Below are 16036 nucleotides of genomic sequence, written 5' to 3'. Positions count from 1 at the left end.
AAGAATGTTCATCTAAAGTCATTGAGTTCAATTTTTTTAACAGAAGAGGAAACTGAGACCCACAGAAACTAAGGGACTTGTCTAGGGATCTGAAGAGGAAGATCATAAATTTGAAAGGCCTCAGTACCATGCCATGTGATATTTATTGATGGTACTGGAAAAGAGAAGACTCAGTGAGTCAATAAATAGTGTGCCAGTCACTGTTCATGCTATATGCTAGTGATACAAAAAAAGTCAAAAAATAGTCCCTGCCCTCAAGGAGCTTGTAGTCTAATAGTGGAGTTAACAAGCAAACAAACAAGTACAAAATTATATATATATACATATATATATATATATATATATATATATATATATATATATATATATAAAATTAACAGATGGAAAGGCATTGAAATTAAAAGGGATTGAGACTGGGGTAGGGAGAATACTGTAAAGACAAGTGTGGTTGCCTTACATAGCATACCTTTCACTATAATAAACATATTTGTGTAATGCATGCCTCCAATCATTTGATACTGAAGAACTAGTTGTAGTATGTTTCATTATTCAAAGAGCTGTCACCAATTCTGCTTGATCTTTGAAATAATGACAATAGAGAGGGTTGATTAAGCTTAAGAGAAAGAAAAACTTCCTAATAGAACTCTACAAAAGTATAATGCGCTGTTTCAGTAAGTAAAAGATCACAGGGTGATCTTTAAGCAAAGATTGGATGTTTGTTTATTAAATTATAAAAAAAGATTTGGACTGTTGTTTTTCAGTCATTTTAATCATGTCCAACTCTTTGGGGTTTTCTCGCAAAGATCCTGGAGTGGTCTTCCATTTTACAGATGAGGGAACTGAGGCAAATGGAGGTAAGTGACTTGCCCAGGGTCATACAGTTGGTAAATATCTAAAGCCAGTTTTGAACTTTCAGGCCCAGGTCCACTGTACTACCTAGCTTCAAAGGTCTCTTTTCACTCTAAATTTCTGTGATTCTATGATATATCTGAAGATAAAATTGTTCTGTAGTTGATAAATTTAAAAACAATAAAAAAATATAGGCAAGGTCTAGTTTTTCCTTATCATGTCATTCAAGTGGCCAAAAGTTAGCTCACAAAGTTTACTGTGCCCTCTTATGGACCAGTGAGAAAAGGGGAATTTGAAGTCAAATTGAGATGAGGAATCTCATTTTCAGAATGTCTCAGTCTGTTGAACAAATGCTAGTTTGGGGATTCACACCCGACATTTGCCATTATCTAAATTCCTTCCTTGTTTCACACATATAAGGATTGTTTTCTAGGCATTAGGCCGAGACCTATTTGAGAATTTTTCTTTCTCAGCCAAGTCACGCAGAAAATTGCTGTAGTCACAATCATGGATTTCACATGGATCTAACAACAAACTTATAACAACAAGCAGAAGGCTTATGATATAATAGAAAAAGTATGGAAGCAGTTGGGGAAATCTTAGTATTAGTCTCACTCTTTCTTACTAGCTGTATGACTTTGGATGATCCAGGATCACAGTATGAGAGATAGAAATGACTTTAGGACATACCTAGCCCAGTGTCTTCTGATTTCCATAGGAGGATATTGAGGCTCAAGAGGTGAAATGACTTGACCAAGACAACTGTCAAACTTAGCTTTGTCCAAATTCTACACTTTTCTGAATCCCAATTATCTCATTTTTACTGTGAATGTCTTAAAGTCAGTGATTCCTAAAGTCCATTCCATATTCTGAGTCTAAAACCTGTTTCACTTGGATACTCAGAGAATGGAGGCAGGACAGTTTTAATGTGAATCACTAGGGCTTTGAATTTAAGATGCAAGTTCATTTAACTCCATCCATAAGTGCTCTGTCCACTGAACCACCTAGCTGTCCCAAGCCTGGAACATTTTTATCAGTGACCTGGATAAAGGCATCAGTGGCAAACAGATGGTATTGCTCTAGAAGGTATAGCTAAAGCATTACCTATGAAAGCTTCAATAGATTGAACTTCCCCCCCATCATTTACCTGCAAGTAAAATGTGGGATTAAAAATAACACCTAAGACCTTGCTAATGCCAAATTCGCCTAATTGGCTTCTGGGTAATAGAAGTTTTACTGTAAGTAAACATAAGGAGTCTGGAGTCAAGCGTGAAGGATCAATAAGTCTCCCATAGTGGAAAATTCCACCTCTTCACAGTATGTCAAAGCAGGTTGGCAACCTGAGAAATGTGCTAAGTCAGGTGGAGAAGATGAAAAGCTGGTAGAAAACTTAGCAAGACCATAGTCTGCCTGGCAGGTAGCTATTGATATCTGTCTCATTGCATGGAGGTCATGTCTAGTGATGTCAACAGCAGGGAGAAAATGCATACACAAGGGAGAGGCGTACAGACTTGCCTGAGGAATTAAAGGCCGGTAGAGCAGAATGTAAAAATGGTTCAGCCCTCAGCCCAGCTTCTCAAAAACAGCCCTGGCAGCCTCCTAATTAGAGAGGTAACATGAAACCGAGAGGGCATCTGCGGAACCTGATGTCGTAAAGTGAAAGTAGGAAGGTGCGCAGACCATGTGTCTGAGAAGATTGCAAAGCCTTGCAACTGGCTCTATTGAAAACGATTAATTAAGAGATTGTAGACTTCGAATGAGTATCTATCAAAGCGCCTGTTAAATTAGATTAGTGTGGTATTTTCCTGTGGAGGCCTGTTGAACAAATGATCACTCCTCTGGTTTGAGGTAAGAAACGGGGTGTTATTTACCTGATCCCCCTCATAGCTACTGAATGTTAGAATGGAACGTTTTATAGGTGAGGCAATGGAGACCAAGAGAGAGAGGCAGTGGGGATTAGCCAGGGATTTGCCTGACACCTGATCAGTTGCTGGTAATGACAAGATTCAAACCAGGTGTATGAAGAGGTCACTTTGGGTAAGAGGCTGAATATAGCATCAGAAGAGAAGCAGCTAGCCACTGGACCCAACTTTGCCAGGAACCAAGTAAGCTGGAGGAAATGATTTAGCCTCTCCCTGCCTCAGTTTCTTCATTTGTAAGAGGGGTCCAACGATAACTAGCTTCTGTCTTCCTTATAGGACTTTAGGGGGATTACAAGGTAGGCATATCTACCTGTTTTTCTTTTCAATAATTATTAGGTGGACTCCTTAGAGAGGCTGCCATAATATGTGGAGACCCATTCATTCCATTCATTCAGGTTAGTTGACGGCTGGATTGTTGAGTTGCATTAGAAAGATCATAGAATATAGATATGAATGGTGTGTGTGTGTGTGTGTGTGTAATAAAAACTTGGTATAGAGGAAGGAGAACTGACTTTTGATTCAGAGCTCTTGGGGATTAAACCTTTGAATGTGTCTTATGTTGTTTTCTCTCAATCGACCAAACCATGCCTCCATCACTCCTCTCTTTCCAAACCCAATTTATGATTGCTTGGGTACCATTATATATATGTGTGTATATGTATGTATATATATGTAAATATAACATACAATTTTATGTGTGAATATATATGTGTATATATGTATGTATATAGATATGTGAATATATATCTATATACACAGGCACAAATTGGAAAATTTCAAAAGCGCTCTTCATGTGCCCATCCTTCAAGACTCAGCCTCAAATATCACCTCCTCCGTGAAGCCCTCAGCAATAGCCCTAGCTCAAAGCAATGCTTCCCTCATCTGATCTCATAGCACTATTTTTCCCTTATGCATTCATCATAATGAGACATGGTTTGATGTATAGAGTGTCTAGATTGGTGTCAGGAAGATAGGAGAGTAAAATTCTACTCAGATATCTATATGGTCCTGGGCAAATCACTCCTAATCTCTCTCAGCCTTATTTTCCTCAACTGTAGAATCAGATAATTGCAGTCCTTACCTCATAGCATTGATTTTTTTTAAACAAATGATGATCAAATGAGGTAGTATATGAGATGAACTTTGCAAGCCTTAAAGCAAAATATAAGCATTAGTTATTACTGAATTCTATTTATCATTGTATACAACGTGTCTCTTCTTCCCTTCTAAACTGTAGCTCCTTGAAAGTAGAAACTATTTCTGGATCACTTTTGTCCTCAGATCCCAGAATGGTTGATACTTATTTCATGTTTGTTTTATGACTAAAAGAGTCAGGAGTCCTGGATTCAGATTTCACTTCTAATTCTTATTACATGAGTGACCATGGACAAGACATATAACCTTCCTGGGTCTCAATTTCTTCATTTGTCAAATGAAAGAATTATTTCAATAACTACTTAGGTCCATTCCACCTTTTTCTTTTCTCTCTTTGGTCTCCCTGCACATTGAAATGGTTAAGAATTTTTCCCAAAACTGATTAAAAATTTCCCTTCATCTCTCATCTGTAAGGATATTGATTAAGCCAAAGTCTTTAGCCCAGTATCAAGGAAGCTAAGTAGTATAATGGATGGTTATATTGAATATGAAAATAAGAAAACCTGAGTTCAAATCCTCCCTCAATCACTAGCAGCATTACCTTGGGTAAGGTCATTAATCTTTCTCAGTTTCTATGTCCTCTTATGTAAAATGATTTTAATTATAGTAGCTCCCTCTCCGAGTTGTTAGGATAAAATGAAATAATATTTGCAAAGCACTTTGTAAAACTTAAAAAGCTACAAAAATGCTAGCTATTATTATTATTACTTATTATTACTAATAAATGAGTTTAAATTCTGGACTCCTAAACATGTTTTTCAGGAAAGATCCTCTAATTCTTTATGAAGGAGAATACTTTGGTTATATTGTGTTCCCTATGATTTATGGCTTTAGGAACTGTAGAAATGGTTAGTTCTAGAGAGAAGCCCCAAAGTTTGAGAAAAAGATACAGTGCACCTGAGGGCAATCACTCTTTTAAAGAGCTATGGCGTGTCCATTACTTTTTGTTGCAGCTTTTTCCCCTGTCCTCTTAAAGACTAAGGGACTGCTGCCAGTACTAAACACATGTCCCTGGAAGTGGCCAGGAAAGTTTGACTCAACTCCAAGGCTTGCTCTATATGATATTCTCTTTCCAGAGCTAATCAGAAGGGGAGAAGAGGGATCCACGGAGAGGGTAAGGGGGTTGATTACTCCCACTGTAATTTTGTTGAGTCATTTCAGTCATATCTGACTCTTCACAATCCCATTTAGGGTTTTCTTGGCAAAGATACTGGAATGGCATGCCATTTTCTTCTCATAGAGTGGGAAATTGAGTCAGTCAGAGTTAAATAACCAGTTCAGGATCACACAGCTAGTAAGTGTCTGAGACTAAATTTGCACTTGGATCCTTCTTACTCCAGACTCAGTTCTCTAAGCAATGTAAGACATTCCTATTATCCTAAACTAAAAGAGATTTCTATGGCTTCTAGACTTACCTTTTCTTTTTATAGCTGAAAATACTGAGACTCATTGAGTTTGAATGACTTCCCAAGATCACACAGCTAAATGTTAGAAATGAGGTTGGAACCCAGGTTCTTTGATGCTGGAATCATTGCTCGTTTTACTATGCCACTGCCTTCTGTTTGTAAAACACTCTGCTTATCTTTAAGCCTCCCAGATAGAGCTGTGTGACCTCCTGTTATTACCTACCATAGGTACAGAGTTTAGGGAAGCATCTCCTAGCAATCATAATAGCTCACATTGACATAGCACTTAAAATTTTTCAAAACCCTTTACAAAGTTAATTTCATTTGATGCTCACATAAAGATGCCTAGTGAAGTAGATGTTATATTTCTGAGGAAAGTGAGGCAGACAGAAAGTGAGACTGATTTTGTTCAGTGTTGCACAGCTAGCAAATGTCTGATTCTGGATTTGAATTTAGGTCTTTCTTCCTGAGATCACAGAATTGATAAGAATGCACCATCACTGTCCCTAAGTGCAGTGCTCCTCCAAATGTACCAAGCCACTACTCCAGACCAATACCCCAGAACTTTATAGAGTACAATTTAGACCATCATCAAATGTTTGTCCCATTTTCTATTAAGCTTCAGTCAGATGCCTTCCTTTCAAAAAGTGTTAATCAAGACACTTCAGACTTGGTTCTCTATGCCAGTTGGGAGTCAGTTCAGAGCAAAGAACACCCAGCCCCCCGAGCTAATTCAGATGTGGATTTTTGCCTGACATGGATGGGTGAATTTCTTGCAGACTAGCAAGTGAACAAATAACCCTTGATGAATGGTTATGGGAAAGCTAATGAAATTAATAACAGGTAACATAATCATGTTGAGCCTTCAAGAAGGTCACCAAGTATCACCGGCTATTTGAAAAAAATTTCATTGAAGGATTGTCCCTGAATCCAGGCAGCAGCAGGATTAATGGCCTAATAATCACTGCTTACATTTAGATAGCACTTTACAAAATGCTTTTCTCTCTCTCTCTCTCTCTCTCTTTAGGTTTTTGCAAGGCAAACAGGGTTAAGTGGCTTGCCCAAGCCCACACAGCTAGGTAATTATTAAGTGTCTGAGACCGGATTTGAACCCAGTTATTCCTGACTCCAAGTTGGTGCTTTATCCACTACGCCACCTAGCCGCCCCACAAAATGCTTCTCTTAACAGAACACTATGAGGTATCATGAGCTTTAAAGCTGTCAGGATCTTTCTTCCAACCTCTTCATTTGAAAGGTGAGGGAGATGAAGCCAGCAGAAAGTGATGGCAGACAGTAGACAACATTGCTAGCTTTGTTGTTGTTCAGTCATTTTAGTCATGTTCAACTTTGTGATTCCATTAGGGGTTTTCTTAGTAATATCGAAATGGTTTGCCATTTCCTTCTACAACTCATGTGAGAGATGAGGAGTCTTAAGCAAACAGGGTAAAATGACTTACCTAGGGTCACACAGCAAATGTCTGAGGTTACATTTGAACTCATTCTCCTGATTTCAAGCCCAGAGCTCTATCCACTGCCCCACTTAGCCGCCCAAGAACAACTAGCATTTGAATCCAAATTGTCAATTTGTTCTTTTCTCTCTCTCTCCCCGCTTCCTCCTTCCTCCCTGCCTTTTGTGCTGTCCATGGTGGTGGAGTGGGGATGAAGGAATGACTTACTGGCTATTTAAGTTGATACTCATTGTTTGCATTCCAAATGTGGTAAATTCCACCACCCCTCTGCTTCTCAATCTAGATTAATCTAACTCAATCTGATCTGCATATAAATAGGAGTAATGAAAGAAATCAAATTTATTTGAGAAGATAAAATGACTATCTGAAGCTGAATGCTTTTCTTAAAGTTATTAATCCATGCACTGAGAACATTTTTCAGGGGTTTGATAAATGATACCAAAAACCCCCCAGAAAAATTTTAACAAGCAATTTCTGACTACTATTCTAAGGGGGGATAGACAAATATTAATGGTTTTTGTGAATTAAATCACCTTATTTTCATTCTATTTTGCAGCAACAACATTGTAGGTAGGGTGTTCAGCACTTTTGAAAGTATTGTTAAAAGTAAAAAGAAGTGTCAAGTTGGGGAAGTGAGCAGTTATGGCATGATGTATTTCAGGAGATAAGTTATATCAGTAAGAAATTCAGGGACATAATGAAAGATGTATTAAAGAAGTCAGTGGCTTGATGTCATGGATAGGATTGATTTTTTTTTTAGATAAATCTAGTGCTTCAATATTACAATAGACCTTTGATGCTCAAAGTAGTCTATTCACTGGAGCAGATTGCAATCCATCCATGTCTTTGCGGAGAATCACAGAATCAGAACAGACCTCAGCAGCCTTCTAGTCCAAACCATGCCTTGAAAAAAATTCTGCCCACAACTTTTCTAGAAAGTTGTCTTTGAGTCTTTGCTTGAAAACTTCCAATGAGGGGAAAGAAGCCAATTCAGGAAATCACACATTCCTTCTTCCATTAAATAGCTTTGAGTGTTAGGGAGTTTTTCCCTTTATCAAACCAGATTTGTCTTGGCAACTTCTACTCATTACTCCTAGCTGTCCTTTGGGGTCAAATGAAGCATTTCTGCTCACTTTTCTATATGGCAGACTTTTAAGTCTTTGTAAACAGCTATTACCTTCCCTGACTCTTCTCCAGGTTAACCATTCTCAGTTCCTTCAGCTGATCTTCATAGGGTATGGATGGAAGACCCTTCCCAATTTCCAGATGCCTTCACAACTTGTGTGATTCTTCTTTATGGCTTTCTGTAAATTTTCCATGGTGAATCTAACCAGTATGCTAGAGACCTTTTTTTTCCACTTTTCATGAAAACCAATATAACACTTGAACTGACTGTTATCCTTCACTCTCACTAACCAGTCAACCCACTTCCATCTGGACCTTATTCTCACTAAAAGGAATGAAATTGTTGCTGGGGTAGAAATGATGGAAACCAAGAGAGGTAGGGTGGGGTGGGGAAGCAATGACTACATTCTAAGGTTCATGATATAGAAGGAAATAGAGGCATAGTCACATATGCATCTTCAATTTTGGGTAAGTGTGTATTTCAAAGGACTCAGAAAAAAAAGATAGAAAGGATCCCATTGACTAAACTAAATTGTTTCAGTGAAAGTCAGTCCAGGAGGGCTGGGAGATAACCAAGAAGGAAAGTATAAAATGAGAGAAGGTTGGATAGGTAACAATTGATCTTTAAAAATAAAAAAAAAATCTGGAGGTTTTAGTGGACTCCAGTCTCAATGTAAGTCAGCAGTATAATATGGCTGCCAAAACAACTGACACTAAGGAGTTTTACTTGGCATTAAACCTAAGTTTGCCTCTTTGCAGCTTCTACATATTGCTCTCATTTCTGTTCTTATGAACTACAAGGCAGCTCCTCATTCTCTTGGTTTTCATTAAGGGGAACATAGTTCCCAGGAACAAGGAGGTGGCAGTACCATTCTTGCCTGCCTTCATCAGACTCTTTTTAGACCTCATTATTTTCTGTTCTTTTTCAACTCAGTCTTGACATTTATAAACTTCACGGTGTTCAGGGGAAGGAATTTGAGATGGTGAAAGGATTTGAGTCTATGACTTATGAGGGTCAACTGAATTCAGGCAGGAATTCACGAATCCTAAAGAAGAGAAGATTAAGGGGAGTCATAATAACTGTCATCAAATTCTTGTAGATCTGTCTCAGGGAGTGAGAATTTGACTTTTTTTTTAACTCCAGTAGATATAAATGGGAGCAATAGGTAGAAATTAGAAAGAAGCAAACTCCCCAACAATCAGAGCTATCCAAAAGTAGAATGGGTTGTTTGGTATGGTAGTGAACTTTTCCTTTTTGGGAGGTCTTCAAGCTGACATTGGATGTCCACTTGATGGACAGTGGGTATTTCTTCTGTGTATGGGTTGAACTAGATGGCCTCTGAGATTCTTTCCAGCTCTTAAATTCTGTAATTCTATGATTTATTTAGTAATTTATACCCTAAATGATGCCTTTTATGGTACTTGCACATATCATTGCTGGTTATATATTTTATACAGTTACAACCACAAAATCTCCACAAATGTTTCTATTGTACTTTGGAGCACCTGCAATTTAGATGTTCCCTATGGGGTTTCATGATTGTCCACATTAAAGCAACATCAGGAAAGTAATAGTTTTTCAAACATTGGGCTTTAATGACAAAGAGAAACTTGGTATAGCTGAAAGTGCTATGCATCTTTCCCAAATAAGATTCATTTTTCTCTCCTATTAATTTCTATTTACCCTTTGGACCTGTTACCAATCAAAATAAAAGGGATTAAAGAGTATAGGATTCACACACAACATACATATGTATAATATACATATGCATACAGCAATCCCCGTGACAGTACTATTTCTAGAAAGATTGCTGCCCTTGAAGGCAGAGGACTCGAAGTTAAATCTCACTTTTGCAACTGTCTATGTACATGACTTTGGGCAAATCACTTTACTTCTCCTATGTTCAGTTTTCTCATTTGTAAAATGAAAAAGTTGGGTTAGTTGACCTCTACAGCACCCCTCAGATCTACATTTGTGATCTACCAACCCTCTTTCTAATATGACTAGAAGATACTAAGAAATAGAGATGATTCAGAGATCATGGTAGGGAGGTAGGGACCCCTTAGAAAGTACTAAAGGAATTGGCATCCATTAGTCTGGGAAAGAAAAAAGCTCAGAACAGATTTGTATACCATGGCTATATAGCCAAAAGAACCCAAAAGCAACAAGTTCTCCAGGACTTTTCTCTTATCTAATCCTCTGGAATAGTTGAGCCTCTTTTTGAATAGAAGTCATTAAAATGATATCATAGTGGTGATGAGGGCTGAACATGGGAGGCAGTGTGAGTTCATAGAAAGAAAAATGATCTTAGAATTCAATGAATTTGAATTTTAAAACCACTTTTGACACATACTCTCTTGTGAGAAAAGCATTTTCTAAATCATAAAGTACTGCTTGAATGTAAATTGTTGCTATTGATTGTTTTTCCCCATTTCTGTTGAAAGCACAAAATTAATATGATTAATAACGATCCGCTACATTTATTGCTCTAATCATTCACAGTTAAACTTTTCCAGAAAGCCACTTCATTCTAGAAATCATAAAATAGAATCACAAAGTTGGAAGAGGTTTTAATTAAAGATTATTTAGTACAACCCCTCTAGAAGCATGAATCCTCTCTAAAACATTCCCAGAGTCCAGTTAACTAGTCATCTAGATTACGGTTGACCACATTTAGTGAAGGGAAACTCTTGACCTTTTGAGACTGCCCACTCAACTTCTTGGCATCTCTAATTGTTAGTAAGTTGTATATACTAATTAACAATCTGTTTTTCTGCCATTTGTCTGTTGCTCCTAGTTTGTTCTCTGGAGTCAAGCAAAAAAGAGTCAAATCTCATTTCAATATGTGTCCTTCAAATATTAGAAGAAAGTCATCTTGCTCTTGGCAAAGTTTTTTCTTCTTGAGTTCCTTCAACTAACTACTCCCCAAATAATATAATTTCAAGTATCTTTACAGTCTTGGTCATCTTCCTTATATAAATCTCAGTTTAGGAATACTTATATCTGGAAATTCATTCAGGTATCTTTTTCTCCCATAGAATCAATACTACAATTTATGGTTAGGTTCTTTGCATGGATCCATGATCTCAATGGTGTGAATACTCTCTAGCAAGGAAAGTTGACAGTACATCCATGTTTCCTTATCCTAAGCAAAACCTCATTGATATCTTTTCACAAATCTTCCATTTTTGAAAAAATCCCCCTCTTGCCCCCTAATATGCTAGTGATCTTATTCTGGTTCTTTTAGTAACCCTAAAATACTATGTATTACTTGGTATCTACCTTTTGACTCTCATTCTCAATGCTTGATTGGTTGACCTCCTTTTCTGTTGATACTCATCTTTGATGATGTTGTTTATACCATATCTCATACAAATAATTACTGCTAACATGTTGGGGTCTGCCTATATCCTTGTATTATCTTAAATTTTGATTCTTTATGGCAAGAGGGGTGAGAAGAGAACTAGTTGGTAAGTCTAATTGGTTCTTAAATGATTAGTAGGCAAGGGAAAGTCCTCCATCCCCTTGGAAATGGTGTTGTAGTGATGGCAATGATGGAGGAAGGCTCAAGTATAATTTCTGATCAAGGGATTAAAAGAACAGCTGATAAAATAATCCAAAATCAAAGCAGGAATTGAGGGGATAATAGTAGAGGAAAGCAAAAAGTCAACAATTTTAGTTTGGAAGCAAAAGAACTAAAGCTAAAACAAGGTGAGAATGATCTAGAAGGTATCTAGAGAATAAGAAATGAGAATACAGGCTTTGTGGCATGCAAAAATAAATGATCAGTCAACATTGTTTTATGCTTTCCTCAGTCTGTCTTCCTGGAAGGAGGGGATTCAGATATAATGCTCTGTTTGTCAACTATTCTGTCCCCCAATCAATGATCACAAGGTAGTGAATCTGAGTTCACTAAGTACCACTTATCTCATTTACAGTTGAACTATCTAAGGCAGGCCCCTTTTATGAGTTAGTAACTAGGTATGGATTAGAACTCAGGTACCTAAGGCATTATTCTACATTTTCTTCAGAAAATCATGGGAAATCCTTATTAGGAAACATTTAAGAAATGACTCATTTTGAATTGTTTTTTAAATCATAGACCTTTCTATCAACACCGAGTGGCCTGAATAAGTCATTTTTTCCCAGAAAGTGATAGTCACTCCCTTACAGACTCTGATTGTGGCTGTAGCTGTATTCAGTTGTCCTTGAGTTGCTTCATCTCTGTCAGTTTTTCACATATCAAACCAAGGATTTTTTGGTGTTTGTTTCCCCTTCTGAAGTAGCAAGATCCACTGTGTGGATTTTTCCACACCTAGTAGGCTGGATGAAAGCAGGGGTGATCAAAAGCTTTTAACCCCTGGTGGCAGCCTGGCAGAAAAAAAAATTAAATGAAATTTAATGATGGCCTTTACAGCTACTGAGCAATCTGTGGAGACCATTCTCTGAAACTGCCAGATCAGATTGAGACTTGCCCTCCCTCTGAAGGACTGCAGAGTCCTTCTTTTTTGTTGACCTATGTTAGCAGGCATTCTGGAAAGTTTTTAGGCAAGCTTGTTGGCAGAGCCAATGCCTCCCACCAGCTGGAAATGATCTCTTCCTCCTCTCATCCTTTCCAGCTCTTTTATTGGTCCTCTGTTAGGCACTAATCAGTATGATATAGTAGAAAAATACCTCCAGTTGAAATCAGAAGATGTAGGGTAGAATCCCAGATCTCCTACTTCACCTCGGTGACCTTGGGCAATGGATCAATCAATAAGCATTATGTTCTTGGCATTGTGCTGAGTATGCAAGGGCAAAAAAGAGAAAGTGGCAACCCACAAGAATTTTATCTTCTTTGGGAGAGATAACATATACATAAGGTTTTAGAATCATAAATTTAGAACTGGAAGGAACCTTACAGGTTGTCTAGTCCAACCCTCTTAGTTTACAGAGGTTGAAACAGATTCATGTAAATAATAAAGGGCAAAGCTGAGGTTTGAACCGGTCCTTGATTGCAAATGCAATAATTGTTTTCTTTTTATTACATGATGCTATCCTGCCATGTAAGTATATATAACACACCCACTGCATACCAAGTAATTGATGGGAGTTAAAGAGACACTAGCAAATATGGACATCAGGAAAGAATTCATGAGGAAGGTGATGCATGAAGTGAGTTTTAAAGGAAACTAGGGACTCTAAAGGTAGAGTTAAGAAAGGTGTGCAATTCAGGCTTGGGGAACAGCTTCTGCAAAGGTAAGGTAACAGGAGATAGGATTCTGATCAATAGCTAAGGGCCATTTTGGCTAGAGTATAGAGGGTGTGAAAAGGAAGTAGAATGGGAGCAAGGAGAATGTGAAATAGCCTGGAAAGGAAGGTTAGAGTCAGGCTGGGAGAGGCTTTAAATGTCAAACAGAGAAGTTTATATCTTACCCTAGAGGGAAAGAACAATTGCAGTTTCTTGAATTAGGGAGTGACATGATCAGACCTGAGATTTAAGCTGCATTTTCTCCTATTTTTTAAATGACAGATCTTTGTATTTGTAGGTAGGTGATAACATTTGTTCCAAAAGGTCATAAGAAGATAAGTGAGATTGCTGAGCAAGGGATATGATAAATCGCTTCTTTCTTGGCCTCAGTTTCCTTATCTGTAAAAGGAATGGATTAAATGAGATCAACTCCAGGATTATTTCTTGGTTCTCAATCTTATAATTCAATCATACTAATAACTACTTTCTAGCTTCTAAAGATCCATGACCTGTGTGGGTAGATGTTGAACTACAGTGAATTCTAGGATCTGACATATATATATATATATATATATATATATATATATATATATATATATATACACACACACACATATGTATGTATGTATATATGTATGTATGTATATGTGCATCATTGTCAGTTGTTTTATGTTTGACAATTTCCCAACCCATTTGAGGTTTTCTTGGCAAAGATACTAAAGTACTTTGCCATTTCTTTCTCCAGTTCATTTTAGAGATAAGGAAACTGAGGCAAATAGGGTTAAATGAGTTGCCCAAGGTCACACAGCTAGTAAATGTCTGAGGCCAGATTTGAACTTAGGAGGATGATTCTTTCTGATTTCAGGCTCAGAGCTCTATCTGCAGTGCTACCTTGTTGCTCTGTATACATACTATACACGTACTTGGTGGTATTCTTCCTTCAAAATAATATACTATGTGTATGTATCTAAATCCATGTATATATGCCTACATGTTTGAATATGCATATTATAGGTTCACAAATAGGTATATATACTTACATATGTTTTTAGGGTCTCCCAAAAGCCTTATTGTAGTTTTAAACAATTAAAGCTGAAAATTTGTGTATGTGTGTTTATATACATGTGTCTGTATAAGCTACTTTTCAGTCTATGTGCTGTTTCCTTCAAAGAAAATATGAAATTCCTGAGAGTAGAATATGTTTCTTTTTTGTCTTTGTATCCCCATAGCCTAACAGTGCCTGGCACATAATCATTGCTTAAAGAATTTTTTTAAATTAATGGATGAATGGATAGATGGATAAATGAATGAAGGAATGATTATTTCTCCTCAAATGACTGGAAATACAGAGTTAGAAAGTCCATTGTGCACATTCCTTTAGGATCCTGTTTGTTTTTTTCTCTCTCTTGCAAATTTGTGAAGATACTGAGACCTGCCCAAACAGCATTTTCTCTCTCTTGTGAGTCTCATCTTTAGTGCAGGAATGCTGCCAGATGAGATTCCTCTGTTTGTGAAAATTTGTTAAGGTACACCAGTGATGACCAGTATTTTCCCCTTTGTTTTTAATCACTAGATTACGCTAGATTCGAGGCAAAAATCCATGACCTACGCGAACAGATGATGAACCACAGCATGAGTTCTGGGTCCGGCTCCCTGAGAACCAATCAGAAACGCTCGCTCTATGTCAGGTAGGCTTCTTGAAACATCTTGCATGTCTCATATTTTTTTCTACTTTGTTTGGGAATGAATGGAAACCATCACATGATGTTGTAAAGCTCCATACTTACCTACATAGGACAGGGTGACATCTTCAGAGTTAACAATACAGCAATGCCAAGACTTAATATTGAACCACGGCCAATGACCTTTATTTGATAACCGTTTGAGAGAGATTTTTGAAAAATTCCAAAATGTCAGTTAACATCCCACACATTAACTTAAAATAATTGTGATTTGGGGTTTGACTCTTACATGACCCTCTCCTTTATAATAATCCTTTATTTCAGTTTTCTGCCATCATTAAAAGTCCAAAGTATGCAACTTGTCAAGCCTTTGAGCTCAGGTCCTTGTCAATTATTTTCTTTGGCAAATGAAGGACTCTTGTTAGGATGCAGCATACCATCCACCCTGTCCTCTCCATCAGATCTTTGCTTCAAGGCCTAATGCAAGATTGGCATTGTTACCAATTTCTTGGATCAACTTTCAAAGTATGAAAAGTCCATAAGTGCAGGGATGTAAACTGCTCCCCTTTCCCAGGATGAACTAAGCCTTCTATAGGACTGGAATTTGAATCAGACTTTTTAAGGAAAACTTTCCACTTAAATTAGTCTTTGTTATGTTGTTGGAATGATAGAAAACAGATCAGAGTCTAGTGTAGGGAAGGAGTGGGAAGAAAGGTTTTAAATGCTGGCAACTTACTGCTTAGGAAAGAGAATGAAGACAGTCTTAGGTTGTCTTCAACTGTCTTAGTTGCCGTTCTTGGGAATTCTTTTGGCCTTTTTGGCAAGGATTATATTCACTTTGGTGTACTGATGGGAAATAGACAATTTTGTCCTTTAGGTTTGCTTTATTCTTAATGATTCTTACTGACTTAAGGAGGAGCACATATCATTTCCCTATGGCCCTACAAAAGACCACTCTTATACACTGCTCATTGGCCAGACTCTGTGATTATTTCCCCTTACCAGTCATTTTCTAAATGATAAAATTCCTTTGGTTCTTTGCTGGCAGAGCTGTGTATTTTACCATGCGGGGGAAAAAAGAATCTTGAGTTTTAAATGCATACCAGTATTTGTTCATCACAGATGGTAGTACATCTCCACTTCCCTATAACACGCACCTCACTACCTAGCACACATAGCCCTCTTAAACTGTCTTGA

The 16036-nt window shown here is 37.5% G+C and overlaps 1 protein-coding gene across 6 annotated transcripts in view; it reads left to right on the top strand.

Annotated features, from left to right (window-relative positions):
- LOC141508420 (disks large homolog 2) overlaps positions 1-16036 on the top strand; it is a 2787507-nt gene that overhangs the window by 2478329 nt on the left and 293142 nt on the right. For all 6 annotated transcript variants that reach the window (XM_074217018.1, XM_074217021.1, XM_074217022.1 and 3 more), the window contains one exon: positions 14731-14845. In XM_074217018.1, the coding sequence (XP_074073119.1) occupies positions 14731-14845 (115 nt within the window). The remainder of the gene's footprint in view (positions 1-14730; positions 14846-16036) is intronic.

This window comes from Macrotis lagotis, chromosome 1 (assembly GCF_037893015.1).
Source record: "Macrotis lagotis isolate mMagLag1 chromosome 1, bilby.v1.9.chrom.fasta, whole genome shotgun sequence".
Lineage (NCBI taxonomy): Eukaryota > Metazoa > Chordata > Mammalia > Peramelemorphia > Peramelidae > Macrotis > Macrotis lagotis.
Note: the sequence above shows the minus strand (reverse complement) of the source record. Positions and strands in the feature narration are given on the sequence as shown.